The 19049-nt window shown below is 40.5% G+C and overlaps 1 protein-coding gene across 1 annotated transcript in view; it reads right to left on the reverse strand.

Moving 5' to 3' along the window:
• Window positions 1-19049, reverse strand: part of PHEX (phosphate regulating endopeptidase X-linked) — a gene marked incomplete at its 5' end in the record, with an annotated part of 100994 nt that overhangs the window by 17220 nt on the left and 64725 nt on the right. The window contains 3 exons of the mRNA XM_084279134.1: window positions 8516-8574; window positions 15786-15889; window positions 17927-18004. Of these exons, the coding sequence (XP_084135260.1) occupies window positions 8516-8574; window positions 15786-15889; window positions 17927-18004 (241 nt within the window). The remainder of the gene's footprint in view (window positions 1-8515; window positions 8575-15785; window positions 15890-17926; window positions 18005-19049) is intronic.

Genomic DNA, 19049 nt, shown 5'->3' on the forward strand with positions numbered 1-19049 from the left:
ATCTAAGAAACATAACCTAAAGGTGTCTTCATAGGACATTACGAAATACAGTCAGATGTGAGTTAAGCCATGAGATAAAGTTTTCACTGAACATGTCATGTGAATGCCTGGGAAGAAGCTCTAATCCTGAATCGAAACAACAGGTTGATAACTATTTTACTTCAAGTCAGGATCCATTTTAGGTAAGACATGACAGAGCATACAGCTTGCTGGTGGAGTGGGGTTTTTTCTTTCTTAGGAAAAAAAATTACCTGGTTTTGAAAGTGATTCTTCGGTAACTAGTAAAGCAAAGGTGTCTTGTTCTCCAGAGATTAGTAGCACTAAATGAGGGAGAGTGCTTGTCCACTACTTCAAGGCACAAAGGCACAGATTTGCAGTTGGAAAAACGGGGCATATCTCTGTACGCAATGTTTTCCTAAGGCAAACATCAACCAGATCATCCTTGCAGGGAACAAGGATAACAAAGTCCTAGACCTAGAATCTCCTTGAAATTATACCAGGAGACAAATCACTTGACAGTTTTTTGTTTTGTGCTGTTCTGAATCCCTCAATTTAGGCAATTCCCTTGTGAAGTCTGTTTCTTGCTTGCTTGGCATACTGTACCTGAAAGAATTAAAGGCAAAACTCAGAGAGCTCGTAGTAGGCTGTAGAAGTAATAAATACTAATGGGATTATTTACGTGCCACTGGAGTTCAAGCAAGGAAAACACTGATCTGAAGGAGTAAGTCTGCCAGACTTCAGAGAGTTTCACATCTTAAGGAATGGATTCAGGCACTGGGAAGGTACTTTAAGCTAACATAAACTCATCCCATAGTGGATCTATTAATGCTTTCTCCCTCAACACAGCCCCAGAAAAGGAATACAGACTGAAAGCCTCTCTCCCAATTGTGTGTGCACTTTAATGCCTGTGCAGGCTCAGAGGCTACACTCACCAGCACAGCACACAGAAAAAAACCTGTGTTGTCTTATTTCCAGACCTCACACAAACCAATCTGCCACATGTAGGACCTGGACTTGCACTTGAATATCCACTTGTTTAACCCATTCTTCAGCACTTGTATTTGAGAATGCTATGGGACACAGTAAAATCTTGAATCACATTCATGGCTTTCTCCTCATCCACTGAGCTAGTCATCTCATTGTAGAAGGCTGGTCAAGGAAACTTGATTTCCAGGATTTACTGCATCATGTACACAGGGACTGATGTGAGGCTGACCTGCTTGTAGTTCCCTAGATCTTCCTTCTTAAAAATAAGAGTGACATTTGCTTTCTTCCAGTCCTCAGAAACCTCCCCCAGTCACCACAACCTTTCAAAGATAATCAAAATTGGCCGCACAATGACATCAGCCAGCTCCTTCAACACTCAAGCACGCATAAGTACACTCTGTAAGACCCTGGGAACCTAGAATAGAATCATAGAATCACAGAATTTTTAAGGTTGGAAAAGATCTCTAAGATCATCAAGTTCAACTGTCAACCCAACACCACCATGTCTACTAAACCATGTCCCAGAGAGCCATGTTTACACATTTTTTGAACACTTCCAGCAATGGTGACTCCACCACCTCTCTGGGCAGCCTGCTCCAATGCCTGACCACTACTGTCAGTGAAGAATTTTTTCCTAATATCCAATCTAAGCCTCTGTTGATACAACTTGTGATCATTTCCTCACCTCCTATCACTTGTTACTTGGGAGAAGAGACCAACACCCACCTTACTACAGGGTGACTCAGGGAGTTGTAGAAAGCCATAAGGTCTCCATTCAGCCTCCTCCAGGCTAAACCCAGTTCCCCCAGACGCTCCTCATAAGACATGTTCTCCACACCCTTCACCAGCTTTGTTGCCCTTCTCTGGTCATGCTCCAGCACCTCAATGTCCTTCTTGTAGTGAGAGGCTCTAAATTGAACACAGTATCCAAGGTGCTCACCAGATCCAAGTATGGGGGCACGATTCCTTCTCTACTAGACTTGTGTCTGCCTAGGTCTGTTTAAATATTCTCTAACCTTCTCCTTCTCCACTGAGGGTAAGCCTCCTTGCTCCAGACTTCCCCTCTGGTCTCAAGGGCCTGCGATTCCTGAAAGCCAGTCCTACCAGTAAAGATTGAGGATATGAAGGCATTGAGTACCACAGCTTTTTCCATGTCATTTGTCACCAGGTCTCCTACCCCCATTTCAGCATCACATGACCTTTTCCCTGGACTTGCTGCTGCTGCTACACTTGCAGAAATATTCCTTGGTGCATTTCACAGCCCTTTCCACCTTCATCTCCAGGGAGGCTTTGCCTTTCCTAACCCCTGTGTCTGGATCCTTCAACAGTGGCTGGCTGCTGAACTTTCCTCTTACCTTGCTAGTCTGGAACACGGGGGCATTTCAAACAGTGCAATACATCTCTCTTTCTTCAAACATTTCACTTCAAATTTATACTGATCTTAAAGCTCTGACAGCACTCTTTACCTGCACAGTATTACTTTTAATTTAATTTAAGGCTTCTAGATTAATATTACCCATTATATCAATTTTCAGCTCTCTCTGCAGCAAGACGCTATAAAGCTTGTTAGAATGTATTTCAAGCTTGAAACTTTTCCTTTCCCCCTACTTTTACAGGGGGTTCACTGCCATTAATGAATCAATTTACCAGCTAACACCTTTATAGTATTATTCTACATATTTTGCAGATGAATACCTGGAGACTCAGTGTAACATTGTTACTTCATTGAGGACACACAAGCAATTACATTTCACCTGATATATCGTTCACTGAAGTGATGCAGACTGATAATGGATAAAGTAAACTGAAAACATGAGATGGCTCATCAAATCATGAGGAAATTTGGAGTTCAAGACTAAATATGAATTCAAATTCTACAATTAAATTGCATTATTCAGTTGTATTATATGATATTTTTAACTGAGCAAGACAAGATCAAGTAAAGCCTTATTCCAAGTCAGTGCATTTACAATTTCCAATTATTAGTTGGTTTAACACAACTTCTGACAGGCTAGTGAATCCAGCTTTGCTCAATCATGTGATATACAGGGTACTCTACCAATTTTTGTACTGGCAATTCTCAGATGTGTTTTAAAGCTGTAACTTGTTTTTCAAGTGTCATGGAATGAATTCAGATGGAGAGTTTTAAAGGCATAAGATAGAAGCAGACAACTATCTCCTGGTCAGTAAACAAAGGATACTTAGTTCACATAAGGAGTTAAACATGAAGATGATTAGGATATTGGTTAGTTACCTGAAAACAGCATGAAGGGCAGGATAAATTTCTTTTAAATGGTTCTACGGAATTCTGCTGGACAACTGAATCTCTTCCCAGTGCCTTTTGAGATGACTGCATATACTGCTTAGGCTTTATCTGCCAGTTTCTATGGGCAAGGGTGTCCTGGAAGTTCTCTCTTGGAGACTGAAGTGGTACATAAGGAAATGTATCGGATGCAGTAGAGCATGCCAGACAGCTTTGAGCACCTATATATAGGTGATTAGGATCAAACTCTATGTCATAACATGGACTTGAATCCTACACTTAATTTCAAGTTTCATTGTGTGGAAAAGAAGATAGAAAATTTGTAAGGATAGAAAATGCAAAATGTGTAAGGCACAGTAACTGTGAATACAAAGCTTAACTTTCTGAGGAGTAGTGAATAAATTCATTAACAGATAAAGTGATGGCCTTAAAGCAGAGGACTCAGCAGCCTCTGGTTCAATTCTTGGTTCAGTTTCTGCTTTATCTGAGAAGAGGTTCTTTGCAGCTCATGAAAAGAGAGAACCCAGCATTTCCCGACCTCAGTTGGAGAAACATGAGCTGGTTTGTGAATAGCCAAGGAATACTGTGGACTAGGAAATCTGTGAGAACACCTGTTTCTGCAAAAAACTTTAATCTTTATTTTCTAGAGGAAAAAAAATCACCAGATTCCCCAGGAAAAAATCTAGAAAGAACAAAGAAAAAATCATCCTATTTCATACAGTTATAGATAATTTTAGGAAAAATAAATAAAGAATGGATGCAGGGATCATGTATCATCTCACCTGTGACCATAATTAAATAAAAGAGGATACTGGTCATTAGTAAATAGGGAAAATTGAAAATGAGCATTCACTTAAGAACACTTAAAGCTAACTTAATAACAGGGCTCAGATACTGTTCAGTCCAAATCTGTTATGTTCATTAACCTCCTGGAAACTAACGGTGCACTCGAAGCTACTTCATCAATAACCTTCCAATTAGTCTGGTTCTTAAGGGAAGAGAAAGTGCCCCTGTGCACAAGTCCCGTCCTCCTCCCCCTGCCACAGCACCATGTGCTGTTTGCCAGCACTTCCCTGGCTCCTGGCAAGATAAGAGTTCTCCCTTACAACTCACAGCATCAGCAAGCTGCCAGCATCAATATCTGCCTGCCGCTTTCCATAAAGATGATACTTACTGGCTAATATGAGCTCTCATCTGTGGATTTCTCTATGGATGCTAATTCAAACGTAATTTTAAAATTCTGGTTTAGATTATATCTTCTTCCTGTAACATGTAATGAAGCTGCTCTCTAAAGAGGCCTCTTGACTTTCACTAGAGAACCGCAGTACAAGCACAAATGACTTAGAAGGAGCAGGGGTATAAACTTACAGAGATGATATCAACAGTAGTTAATTAACCAATACATCTATTCAAGCTTGCACCTGATGAACATGTTGCTTATATTTGACACAGTTCATTGCAAATCTCCCTTTCATTACTGTTCACAACTCTCAAATGTTATTTTTTTATATATTCTAGAGGCATACTTGTTTACACTTGGAAAGAAAATTAAATATACCAAATGTCTAATGAGCAGTTCCCTTCTATCCTTAACCTATTCAAGGGCCAATATTTTAATGCTGTAATGAAATAAAACCTTTTCTTCAACAGAAGTATGCTAGCGTACTTTGATCCTCACTTGTATCTATTTTCAGCACATATTTGTTGACTGCTCTAGAGCTCATTAAAACAAACAGAGCCTTTCAGAAAGTGTCTCTGTGTTCCAATGATGATCAAAAAGATAGCATTCATGCTGCTTAGATTCTGTAAAGCGTACTTAGATAACTTTTTGGAATCTAAAGGCAATGACATGTACCTACCGTCCTTGTTAAGCACCTATAATTGAGGGGAAATTGATGAACAAATGCAAAGAAAATTGAAAAATGATCCAAACCAGGATTGAGAAATTGTTAACAATTATTATAAATATGCATGGTTGTTCACAGAATTACAGGACATTAGGAGTTGGAAGGGACCTCAAAAGATCAGCTAGTCCACCACCCCCCCCCGCCAGAGGAGGATCACCTAGACTAAATCACACATGAACACATCCAGGTGGGTTCTGAATGTCTCCAGAGAAGACGACTCCACAACCTCTCTGGGCAGTTTGTTCCAGTGCTCCGTCGCCCTCACAATGAAAAAGTCTCTTCTTACATTCACATGGAACTTCCTTTGCTCCAATCTGTATCTGTTGCCCCATGTCCTATTGCTGGGCCCAGCTCTGTTCTCATCCTTTACATATTTATAAACATTAAAAAGGTCACCTCTCAGACTTCTCCAAGTTAAAGCGACTCAGCTCCCTCAGCCTTTCCTCATAACAATGGTGTTTCACTCCCTTAATCATCTTGGTGGCCCAGAGCTGGACTCTTTCAAGGAGTTCCCTGTTGTTCTTGAACTGAGGGGCCCAGAACTGGACACGATATTCCAGGTGTGGTCTCACCAGGGCAGAGGAGAGGGGGAGAAGGACCTCTCTTGACCTATTAACCACACCCCTTCTAATACATCCCAGGGTGCCATTGGCCATCTTAGCCATCAGGGCACATCGCTTGCTCATGGTCATCCCGCTGTCCACCAGGACCCCAGGTCCCTTTCCCCTGTGCTGCTCTGCAGCAGATCTGTCCCCAATCTGTACTGGTACCTGGGGTTGTTCTTCCCTAGATGCAAGACCCTTGTTAATCTAAGACACTTACAGAAAAAGGTGAAAGGAATAATTAGAACTCATACAAGAGAACACCAGGAGTAAACTCGTATACTAATAAGATAAATTATATGTACCATATTTAATTCTGCTTTTTACAGCATATCTTACCTTGGTACATCTACTTATTTCTCCTTTGGATATATTAACAGAATTATTGGCTATTCAAGTTAGCAATAGTTTAATAATGAAAATGAAATGAAGCAACAGCAAATGTAAGTATGTTTGCATTAAAGTGCAGCAAAATCCTTATATCTGCACAGTTAATTTTATGAATTTATTCTAAATTACATTCTATTGATACTAAATTTGAAATGTTTCCTGGGACTTACCTCCCATAAGAAAAAGCTCCAGGATAAGACCTTCCCAAACTCTTCCAATGCAAAGAATTATCTTATTTTTATGCCTTAGAGACTTCCCTCTTTCAGTGTATTTGAAAAAAGGTTTTATTATTAGCTCTTATACTCTTGGAAACTCAGTCCTCAAAATCTTTGTGGCTTGCTATATCACAACTTTACATTTGACTTGCTAGAGTTCATGCTTATTTCTTATTCTCAAATTACTCTCTTCGTAGAACTTTTTTTCCCCTGTTGTTTAACTAGCCTTTGCAGTGTCTCACCAGTCCAACAGAACTTTGTAGGGATTACTAGTGAAAACATAGCCGTAAAGCAGTAAGGTAACTGCTGGGCATGAGATTAGCCCAGCACACACATCATGCAATCCCAGTACGCACAGACTTACAAACTTCAGTCTCCCACAGTGCAGTTATTTCGCAGCAGCATTAATAGGAACTCAGTAGCAATGTGTCAAATATTTATCAGCAGCTTCAGACCTGATCATGTTCCTCCCACATCTCATGGGGCCTTGTCCCTTGCAAATCACATCATCCAGCAGTAGAAGACTATTTGTACTGTGCCTTTCTTTGAATCTTCCCTCCCACTGCACGTCATTTTTAAAACATGATTACATGTGTACCTCTCTTTCAGGTAGAAGAGGGTTTTGTTCAGAAAGAAACGTCCAAATCCTTTTCCTCTTCGGAACAGTCCTGAAAGGACAGTGAGCAGCACTATCCGTACTTCAAGGTCAGATGCCAGCAGTGCAAGGAGGTCAGCAGTTATGATAGAAAATACAATTGCCTCCACACCCATGACTGATTGGTTGCATTTGACAGCTCTCTGCTTCGTGACACCGATAGACACAGTGAGTGTGAAATTTAGCTTCAGTGACTCCAACCTCTTGTTACAGCTTTCTCTAATGTGCCATGGCAGAGAGGCTGAGAGAGCTGAATGTTCCTGAAACTTCAAAGGACCCAATATTAAGGAAGACATAACAGTGATGGCTCTCGTTTCGCACTGACCGGCCTCCCTCTCCATTCGCATGATACATCTGAAGCAGCAGCAGTCACTGGTGCTTAGAACAGCAGCTGTCATGCCTCACATGTGCCTCAGAGCTGTGATCAGCCCAGGGAAGTCTGCCTCGAGTGCTCTCTCGGATGATCAACAGAAATGTGGCTGCTTTATGATGGCAGCCCTCTAATTAAGTTAGAGCTGTCTATGCCTGAAACTAATTTTAATCAAAAGAGCTGCCTAATTGTCACACACACACTTTACAAATGAGGTCACTCAGACACAAAAGAACTTGAGTGGTTTGAAGGCAAAAATTGTTTACAGAAATTGGTAGGAGCCGCCGATACCAGCAGACCCAGACTGCCAGACCTCTGCTGTAACCCCTTCACTGCAGCACATTAATTTTGTGCCTTTCAAAACTCCTTTTCTCTGGGACTAAAAAAAATTTGGTAGAAAAAGGGAAAGCCACTCAGTGATTTTTGACACACCTGTCCTTGGCGACTGAGACCACAAAGGTTACGGCAGTCGCCTTCCAGACCCTGATGTCATGGAGCAAGAAGCCTGATTTAACTTTCAAAACTAAGAGAAATGTCAGAGTAAAGATAATGCTGTTGAACACAGAAATACTGGTACAGACATTTAAAACCAGTTGTTATATGCAAAGTCCCATTTTAAGTTAACTACAGATATTGCTCCTTGTCCTTGAGGGTATTGAAGAAATCCATGGGATGCCATTTCTTTGGTTATCTGGTCTATATCAGTCTCCTCTAGTCACATTTATTGCTACATATTTACTAATACTAGAGAACTGAGCTGCTTTCACTTAAAGAGTTGCTGTACATTTATGGAGGCATGTATACACACGTTTTTGCTACAGAAAACAGGAGATGGAAACATTAAGCTTTGGTAAAAGTGATTTAAGCCAGCATCTCCGATGGACGGAGTGCGCACACAAGCTGTGACTGCAACTCAACTGACACAGGGTAACTCACCAAGCAACAAGAGTTCAGATTTGCTCTCAACACAATCCTCTTTCTTAGGATGTCTCCCAGCTGAATTACCAGGCCTGAGCTTTTGATTTTCAGTCACAAACATGCAAACCGTACAAGTGTTATCTGAAGCTCGATACATGCATTTTCCAAACAGGCCCTTTATAAGAGGGCTCAGAAGTCAGATACTCACTGATCTGGTTGGTAGAGGCACTATAAAAAGCGTTTACAGTAGTTGGGCTTGTAAACCACCTGTAGTAAGAGCAAAAGAAACCGTCTGTCAGTACACGTACATGTCTTTATGAATAGAATGAGGAAAGATAAAATTTGAGCTCAATGGAAGGAGCCAAAACCATGAAAGACCTAGGGCACATTAAAGTTTAAGTATTTTTTCCATTTCCACATATGCTACCTAGATTATCTAGACCATTAAAATCTATTGTTTAATGGCTTTATTTTAAGTGCCTATAGTCAACGGAAGTTGAACATGAGAGACCGTTAAGCTTCCTATCACCTAATCTGTTTTATTTCTAAGCAACCACTGTACTTGTGAGGTATGATGTACCGATAAACTGAAGCTCACCCAGCAGAAGCTGCAACACTGGCAGCAGCTCTGAAACTCTCAGATGTCTTTCAACCACGTGTGGAGATACTCCCTCTTGAAATTAGTAGAGAGCGCTTTGAAAGAAGTGAAGGGCCTTCAGACACTTGGGTGAACAACTACTTGAACAATTATGATGATGCCAGCACCATGAGCAGGTGCTTTCTGGGAATCCAAATTCAAAATAAGCACCTTCACCTTCTGTATGCTGCACCATGAACATTGCTGTCAGCATGCTCATAAACAAACGGACCACTTGCAAGGCAGAACAAATTCAAAAAGGAATATTAGCATTTCTTCTCACAGTTAGATTTCTCATACATAGTGGAGGGAAACCTAGATTTGAATAGCAAATAGGATTTACAAACTTCCTTAGCTTAAGCTCTTCTGTATTGACAGTGGTTTCACTCATATTGAGTGGAAAAAATCTCAACTGGCTTCAGCAAGATCCAAATCCCCTCAGATCAAACTCTAAGTTCAATGAGTCCAAGATTTCACTTTTTGTTTTCATAAGGAATAACTGAGATAAAAGAAAAGTAATAAAGATCATCAGAATTAGTGATTAATTCATAATAAATTGGAAGCAACTCTAGGAAGTGTCCAAGCACGAACATCCTGATGTTTTTAGCAATGCATTAGCAATACTCAGTTTTCTAAAGCCACATGAATTCAATGCAATTGCTTTGGAAAATTTCTTTCAGGGAAGAACTGGAAGTTGCAAAACAAAGAGTAAGACAAAGGAAGATCTATCAGAACATCGAAAATGTTTGATGTCAGTGACATCCACGTACACGATTGTGCTTTAAAATAGCACCATCAAATGAAGGAGTTATCTGCAGATCCTGACTATTTTTCTGGCAACTGATGTCCTCACGTAAACCACACAACAAAGAGGAGAGTTTTAGAATGACAACATTGTCTTTCATCAATAAATTTATCTGCTTCTCTCATCTTCAAAGCCAAGCAGCTTATTTTACAATGCAGCAACTAGAAAAACTAACCAATGACAGCAAAGGGTGATGTCATTTAAATATCTTAACTATCCATTGCATTATAGACTCTAATTGCCACAGATAACTCTCCCTGTTTTGTTTACTAGGAGATTCTGAAGAGGAGGAGCAGGGGGAGGTTGTTTTCCAATGTGTTTTCTGTTTCCTCTATAATAAAGAAATTAAATGTTAGAGGTAATGTAGTGAGATAATGGAAAATTGAAGAAAGAATGCTTATGGTGAGTGTATAAAGAAAAAAATTAGGGGGGCTTAATTAACTACATTTCAATTTCATGTTTGTTCACAGCAGCAATCAGCTGAACTGTTTTGAGGGATTCAAGCCAGCTATTTGTGTGATGGGACCTGCTCTCCAGGCTTAGAAGTAGCTTTAGAGGACTCTGTCCCTTTTTTTTTGACAAGGAGAGGACCCACGTGAAACAGTATTTTAATTTAGATTTTACTGTAAGTTTGAACAAAGACACATAGCATTATGACTTCCACCTCACCCTGTTGGCTTGTTCTGCTTATGACACCCTTTCTGTCTCTCAAACAGCAACTTTTAAGCATGAAAAAAGCTTCCAGGACAACAAATCTTCTCTTTTTTGCAAATCCTTCTTAGAGCAAGTGTCTGACAGTGCCAGTGACATTTCCAGTCACAGAATCAAAGGCCTGAGAAAGATAACAGATATTTCAACACAGACTAATGTGCTTTGCTCTTCTCCCCATCCTCTCCGATGCTGCAGTCCCAGGGGGTCACCACAGCTAGTTCAAAATAGGAACCACCACAAGCAGTGGTTAAAGAGCTCTTCACTGGCAAGTGACACCTCTCTAACAATACAGGCTTGCACCCATTTTTATCGGGTGAGGAGCTACTCAGTGATGCACATACTTGTCACCACAGGAACACAACACTCTGTCTGAGAGGAATTAGTGTAACAGCGTTGTCACTTGGTCTGCAGCTAGTGAGGGAGGACATCACACCATGACTGGCCAGGCTTTCATACCTGTGAACTCATAGATTGATAGCTCATAGACTAGCTGCTAGGACTTGTCACAACTTCCCATCCTGACACTGCTCCTTTCTTCATGATCTACCACTGCAGTAACAGAGTCCATCCTGTGTCCTAAACTAGCATGAGCCAAAGACCAAGAGCAGCCCTGATTTTCTCACTGTAAGCTCTTTTCAAAGGCTGAAGAATGACCCTCTATGAAGGTTGTTATGTTTTTAAGCAGCTAGGAAGAAGAGAAAGTAGCAACTGTACCAAGGAGTAAGGAAGAACAAGACTTCTCTAGTGACAAGTATACTGCTGAATTTACATTCGACATTTAGACGCTTGGCAGGGAGGATATTTACACTCCAGCTTTTTGTTGCACCATTCTGAGCCACTCTCAAAAAGATTTAGAAAGCATTTTACACAAAAAGAGCAGAAATAACTGAGACTGCTTCCATTCAGACTAGCAGAACTTCACCTCTCATCTGTCATCCTCTTTCAGTGAGCTCCTTGAAATGACTGACCTTAACTAATAACACATCAAATTACTATATGAAGGCCTGTAATAAATAGCTGTCGCTGTTAAATTTTAAGGTGAAGCAAATTTAGAAATAGCTCTCTCATTCCTGTTTGAAGTCAGGTTGCCTGAACATTTGCTCTAGGTCTGATTGCAACGTGCATTTGATCTATTAGCAGAAAGGCAGAAGACAAGACAGGCATATCACACTCCAAGGTCTTATGAATTACAAACTAAATAAAAAAATAAATTTCAAATTGTTTACACTGTTTCCAGTTGCTGTTAGCATGTGAAAAAAGGACAGCTTTGAATTATGTTCTGTAACCTAGCCATCAACTACTACAGCAGTCAAAACCTAATGCTACAGACTTGACGAGCAAGTTTGAGATTTCTCTTGTAGAAATAAATCTTGAAACCTAAGCTGAGATAGTAAATGGGGCATGTACTTTCTTAGGGTTTTGATTCTTTAGGCTACAATTTTCTCCACTATATTTTCATTTCTGAGTGAGAAGTACAGTGGGAAACCTTGCCAGTCCTGAAGAGGGTTGACCGGGAACATTTACAATGCAAGGAAAAGATTATTTATTTATTTAATTCTCTGCAAATAGAATTTGCAATTTGTTCTCTCAACTTTTTCAGGTAGAAGAAATCACTCAGGTGGAGCAGAATGTGGTGTTCAACATCCCAAATATGTTAGCTGACTTTTTAAAATCACATAAGTAAAGAAAATGAACTTTGAGTGTGAAATGCCCTTAAACTGGATAGAAGTGAAAGGTCCTACAAACTTGCTAACAAAGCTAAAATCTGGAACAACTCTTCTCAAGAAAGGACTAGAAAGAAAATCTTTGAAAAGGGAGGCAGTCTTCAAAGTGGCTTTCAAAGGTGTTTTCCTCCTCTCCTTGTTAGTCTTTTTTATACCTTTTGCTGTATAGAAATAGTGGATTATTCTTCCAGGCCAGTCTGCCATCTGTCTCCCCCTGGGGCTGGGCAAGAAACTGGGATGGTAAGGTTGTGACGAGCCTCCGATGCCACATCACTGCTTACAAGGAGGTTCAAAGACCAGGAAAAGGGTCCAGGTGGTTCCTTTGCAGCCTCTCCTCTCCAGGGCACGTACACTCACAGGATTTCTGAGCTCTGCACCAGTATCTCCTATCTCTCCTGAGGAGCAGCCATGAGGAAAAGGACTCGGGAGTACTTGTGGATGAGAAGTTGGACATGAGTCACTAATGTGCGTCTGCAGCCCAGGTGGCCAACCATGTCCTGGGCTACATCAAAAGCAGTGTGGCCAGCAGATCCAGAGAGGTGATTGTGTCCCTCTTCTCTACACTGGTGAGACCTCACCTGGAATACTGTGTCCACCTTTGGAGCCCTCAACACAAGAAGGACATGGACCCATTGGAGCGCTTCCAGAGGAGGGGCACGAAAATGATCAAAGGGCTGGAGCAACTCTCCTGGGAAGACAGGCTGAGAGAGTTGGGCTTGTTCGTCTTGGAGAAGAGAAGGCTCCAGGGGGACCTTATAGAGGCCTTCCAATACCTGAAAGATGCCTATAAGAAATCTGGGGAAGAACTGTTCATGAGGGCATGTAGCAATGGATCAAGGGGTAATAGTTTTAAACTAGAAAAGGGGAGATTTAGGTTGGATATTAGGGAAAAAATCTTCACTATGAGGGTGGTGGATCACTGGAACAGGTTGCCCAGAGAGGTAGTGGAGGCCCCATCCCTGCAGATATTCAAGGCCAGGCTGATCTAGTGAAGATGTCCCTGCTTACTGCAGGGGAAGGTGGACTAGATAACCTCTAAAGTTCCCTTCTAACCTAACCCGTTCTCTGATTCTATGATATATACACACATACATATATACACATACCTGTGTATGTATATTTGTGTGCATCCATGGGTGAATAAGCAAATATCACTAAAACCCTGATTCTCCTTTATCCCTTCCACATGGCCATCACTTCGTCATGCCCTGAATTTCACCTCCCGCTGTTCCAGTCATGTCTCACATGGATCATTATAATTGTCTTCATGCCAGGACCCTTTCCTCCCACACTCCCCCTTTGCAGCCTTGCCTCCTTCATTCATAGAATCATAGAATCATAGAATCATTCATCCCTCTCAATCCAACCTGTACTGTTTTGTGCACCAAATTCCTCAGCTCCTGCCACAAATCCCTTTCTTACATCTCTCTCCTGATACCTGAGGAATTTTTCTCTTGTTTGATAAAGCCAGCCGTGTAGATGATGGCCATCTCCCCAGCCGGCTGTTAGGAAGGCAGCTGTTGAGCTCGTGGCTCCTGTGCTCCAATGCCTTGTTCTTGTCACAGCTGCTTGGTACCAGTTGGGCCAGATACATGTCCCCATCCCTGCCTTGAGCAATGCCTTGCCTGACACCCCCCACGCACCTTTCTCCTGTAAAGCAGATAACTTCTGGGGAGGAATGAGGCAGAACAGAGGACAGAGAATTTTGATGATTGCTCCTGCTTTGGGACTTTTTGTTTTCCATCATTTTTTAGATTACAGAATTGTTGAATTTCCAGAATAACTTGTTTCCACTTTGATATCCATGTTCCCCTTTGCTTTATCTAACTTCATCTTGTACCTCCCAGCTTCTCTGTCTGTCCCCTGATAGTGTTTCCCTGGTGTTTTGAGTGAACCATCGTATTGATTTTCCATTTGGTTGACTATGCTGAAGAAAGTGAGTCCAGTTTGAAATAACATTGCTGAGAAATCTGGACTGTCTGCTATGTGAATAAAGAGTTCTTACCTTTCAGGAGTAATATTACTTTACTAGCTGGTAACTTATTTCCTTAAACACTCATTTTCTTATTTATCTTTTTCAGTTCACAACTCAGGCCATCCTATAATATCCATCTCTAAACACAAGTGATATGCTAAAAGCTACTGAACTAAGGAAAAGAAGAAATGAAGCAAATGGAAACAACACCCCAAGGGTAATTCTCTATTAACACAGCACCAAGCTTCAATGTAGACCAAATATTTGTGGAGTTCTATGAAATTGAAAAACTTTTTAAAAAGGGATAAAAAATGGAAAAGTTGGTAAAGACAAGCACAAGGAAGTATTCAGTCTTGTAGTGGGCAACTGGGTAAAACCTTCATTTTGTAAGCACCCCCACTAGATGTGTCAGTTCTCAGGCTATACCCCTGGAGGTGTACAGTGAGGGATAACCTGCCAATTAATTTCCCTATGGGAGGAGGGAGTTCCCATCTTGCCAAGAACCTACATGGTCTGCGTTAGAGATGCCACAGTGCTGTTCCTGAGAAGGAAGGATTGCCATTGCTACAGAGAAATGCAAGAGCTATTCCACTCCTCTTACGGAAGCTGTCGGTCTGAAAAATACTGTGTCGGTACTGTGGTGCTCTAGTCCTGGCATCCAGAGCTGCAAAAAAGCCCACAGAATCAGAAAGCCCACAGAATCATCCCCTGGGAGTAACCATTATGATGGCAGAGAAAGGTGAGGTGAGATGGTAAAATTCACAGTTAAAATTAAGCTATAAACAATCCCTTGAAGATACGGAGCCCAATTATAACACTCTAAGCAGGAGCAGGCTGTGCCTGTCCTGTTGACTTTATGTACCTGCCTCATGGACGACAAAGAGCCACCCCCAAAACAAGCTGCGTGCCACTTTGAGAAGGAATTTTTGGAGCCCTAAGGAAACACTGCCATAGAAGCTAAGCAGCAGCCCCAATTTCAAAGTCATTTTTAAGTAGCATCATTAGACTAATTAAGTTCTGTTTAGGTTTTAATTTGCACTTTAAGGATATGATTACCCACCCAGTAAGAAAAGTGACTGATTCTTTCATGTATTTGATGACAGTATGCGACAAACTGCACTCTCAGGTTTGCAAATAAATAAAAATAACACATACAAATTAAATTACGTCTTACTCCATATCATTGCTATCAACAGCAGGTAACTAACAATGCTGATTACTATTACTACTATTAATAATAATAATTTTATCTCTTGCTAATGGTTCTATGCTTAGAAAAATTATTTCATAAATCCCTGCTGTACCATACCAAATTCTAACTGTGACCAAGAAACATAATCCATTCTTAATTGAGAACCAATTACTCCTTTTTTCATTAAATTAAAAGTTCAAACTGCAAGCATATGGCTACTGTGCATCAGAATAGGGATAAATAGAACTTATACCAAAAGAATCCACAGAAATTGAATATTACTGAATATTTGGGGCGCATTTTGCCCATAGGCTTTCTGTATCATAATATGTTGCTGTCTACATAATTCTATTAAAACAAATACTGTATAAATAAAATTATATAAATTAAAATATTGACAGAAGATTATGTAAATTTGCCTTTTGTCTACTTACTCTGTTTTTGGAACTTCTTTTCTAAGCCAGTAGAAATCAGATTGGGCTGCGTATTTGCGAGTTTGCAACACATTGCCAAAATAGTCACTTTCTGTAAACTTCAGCTGTATAGATAAAGTGCAGACATATTTTTTAATGGAAAAAGGGGAAAAATGAAAGAAAAACTGATGTCAAACAATCAGAACTTTTAATTTAAACAAGGTAATCACCTAATTTTTAGCCATTATCAAAGCAAGTTAACTTTTCACACTTGGTAGGAAGAATAAATATTTTGTAAGCTTAGTTAAAAAACAGTGGCTGAACAGATGTACTGGATGACTGGATCATCAGCAAAACCATTCTCTGCATAGAGAGGAGCTGAGGAAATCAGAAGTACCCAACGATGAATTGCAGACTGCACATTTCTATGGCTATTACTTAGACAGACTCTTTTCCAGGAGGAAATAAGTCTAATTTTACTTTCAAAAGTGAATTTTAAAACCATTTTCAAAAAATATGGGTTTATTTTGCATTCTATTACAAATACTTCATACTTGTGCCCTCCAAGGGTTCTGTCATTGCTTTCTTACTGTTTCTCGCATTAAATATTTACAGACAGAGGGCTCCATGCTTCCATAAGCCTCCAAATCTAATAGCAACACCTCACTGCCACCACACATACAACTAACAATGCAAGGAAAAGGGATGTTAATAGTTTATAAATCCAGCTGATATCACTGTCATCAGTTTTAAGCAGTCCTAAGACTTGTGAGGAAGTAGCACTTCAGAGTATACTATAGTTTTGCAACCGTAACTCACAAGCAGTTTGGACTAAATATTACCACTTAACTGGGAAAATAATTCCATAAACTGAGTGATAAAGTCGATTGCATCCTCCATCTCACCGTCCTCTTTCCAGGAGCAATGACTAGGCTGATAGAATTGGTTCAGTCTTTTCAATAAATTATACTCTTTTTAATGTTTGTCCATGTTTTGTAGCAAAGATGACTATCACTAATGTATTATACTGGTTCAGAATTGAATCTGTGGTTCTACTTTGCCTGTGACTCTCAGTAATACAATTTATCACTTGCACCCCACAGTTACCCCTTTGGAAAATGGTAATATATATTATTCTTCATCATATGCCTCCCATAGCGAGGCTGAACAGATAGAATCATAGCATGCTTTCAGTTGGAAAAGACCTTCAAGATCATCTATCCAGCCCTGCTAGGTCCAACACTAGACCATGTCACTAAGTACATCAGCTACTCTTTTAAACACCTCCAGGGATGGTGACTCAACCACCTCCCTAGGCAGCCTGTTCTGATATCTGACAACCCTTTCAGTAAAGAAAGAAAAACTTTCCCTGATGCAACTTAAGGCTGTTTTCCCTTGTCCTGTCATAAGCTACCAGGGAGAAGAGATCAACCCCCACCTCACTACAACCAGCTTTTAGATAGTTGTAGAGAACGATGAGGTCTCCCCTCAGTCTCCTTTTCTCCAGACTAAACAATCCCAGCTCCCACAGCCACTCTTTGTAAGATTTGTCTTCTCAACCCTTCACCAGCTTTGCAATCCTTGTCTGGACACACTCAAGCATCTCAATGTCCTCCTTGCAGTGAGGGAATACTGGGGGAGGAGGGAGTTACCCACACAGTATCCTTGTGCAGCAGCCAGCACTTTAGGCCTACACGTTGGTTAGGACCTCTAGGCATAATTATAAGCAGCAATCATGAATAAAATTCATAGCCTGAAGAGATGGAAAGAGCTTCTGTATAGCATCATATATTGTGATATCCTGAGGAAAAAATTGTTAGTATTTTTGGTGAGAAATGCTTTTGGTTTGTTTCATTTTTACAACTAAATGCAAAATTTGCAAGTGTATGTTTAACTTTTAAAATGCTTAACAGCAGGAAGGTTCTTTGCACCCAGGCACATTTTACTCCCAGCAGTCCTCATGGTCGTCTCTCAAACACACCAGCACTGACAATTTAGACATCAGAGCTAGTGTACTTAATTCAACCTCTAAAAATAACCGGGCAAGCAGAACTCCGGGTGCATGCCAAACAAAAGAGGAGCTTTGATTTTAGACAGCAGCAAAACAGAGCAAAGAATGGCTGCAATACATAAAAGAAGAAAGCTGCAAGTCTGACACTTACTGTTTTGATGTCTTCATTAATATATGTGTCATTCATTATAAACTGAGGGTAACCCACTTTTGCCATGACTGCTTTTGCCTTTAAAAAAAAAAAAGTGTTGGTAGATATAAGCATTTTTCAGCATATGGTGCTTTCCCCATCCCCCCAATTGTATTTCCACTTCGTATTACTATGTCTCCCTAAAGGCATCCTAATTTAACTTCAAACCAACTTTCCTACAAGGTAAATTTGGTGCTGCAAATGAGCTTCGCATCACAACATGGAGGGGCCAGGTTCTGCTGTCAGATTATCACAGTGGGCCTGTTGTCGCCTGCAGAGCTTTTGCAGACTTACAGCAATCTGTTTGAGTGCAAAATCTTAACAGCTGATTTTCCCTACCGGTTTTAGTGCTAGTCAGATGGTCAAATGCCTGTTTTTACAATGTTTTCCAGAAGACAACAGGAAATGGCCCTTTTTGCTATGGCACAGTAGCTGGTACATATCCAAACGTTAAAATAAATTTGATACACAGATATCTGGTATCACAGATACCTGGGTGCCAGCAAGTGCAGACTGGCATATTTCCATAGGGGGTCACTTCCATTTACACCTGAGGACGTGTGCACACTTTTCTGAAGGACATCGTATTTTCCTCAAGCCATACATATGGCTAATCTTCATTTCATTCTTTACTTTCATCCCTCTACTTTGCAGCCTTTGCCCTTCCTCTGACATCAGGAAAGATGTTAAAACAAGACACTCCCCTTTTCATTGACTTTTTTTTCCCCTCTCTTTCAGTCACAACTTGGTCCCAGTGTCTGTGTGCAATCTGTGTAAACACCCTGGTGTGAAGTGAAGTAGCTATAGATGAGCATTCCCACTTTGGAAATCATGGCATAAATATATAAACAGCCTTAGTAATGAACCCACAAAAGTACCAGCATGCCACCCAGCCACCCAGAATTCCTCTGGAAACAATACATTTCCAGAAGAAAAGCAGACAGACACAAAATGATAAGGTGACACACAAAGAAAAGAAATATGGCAAATCCATGGAATAAATTTAAGCCATGATGGACAATTTCCCCTTGAAACTCTGGAATTCCCCCCACCCCTCAAAAAAGGCTTCTCTAGAAATTTATTC

The sequence above is a fragment of the Gallinula chloropus genome (genome assembly GCF_964237585.1).
Source record: "Gallinula chloropus genome assembly, chromosome: 1".
Classification (NCBI taxonomy): domain Eukaryota; kingdom Metazoa; phylum Chordata; class Aves; order Gruiformes; family Rallidae; genus Gallinula; species Gallinula chloropus.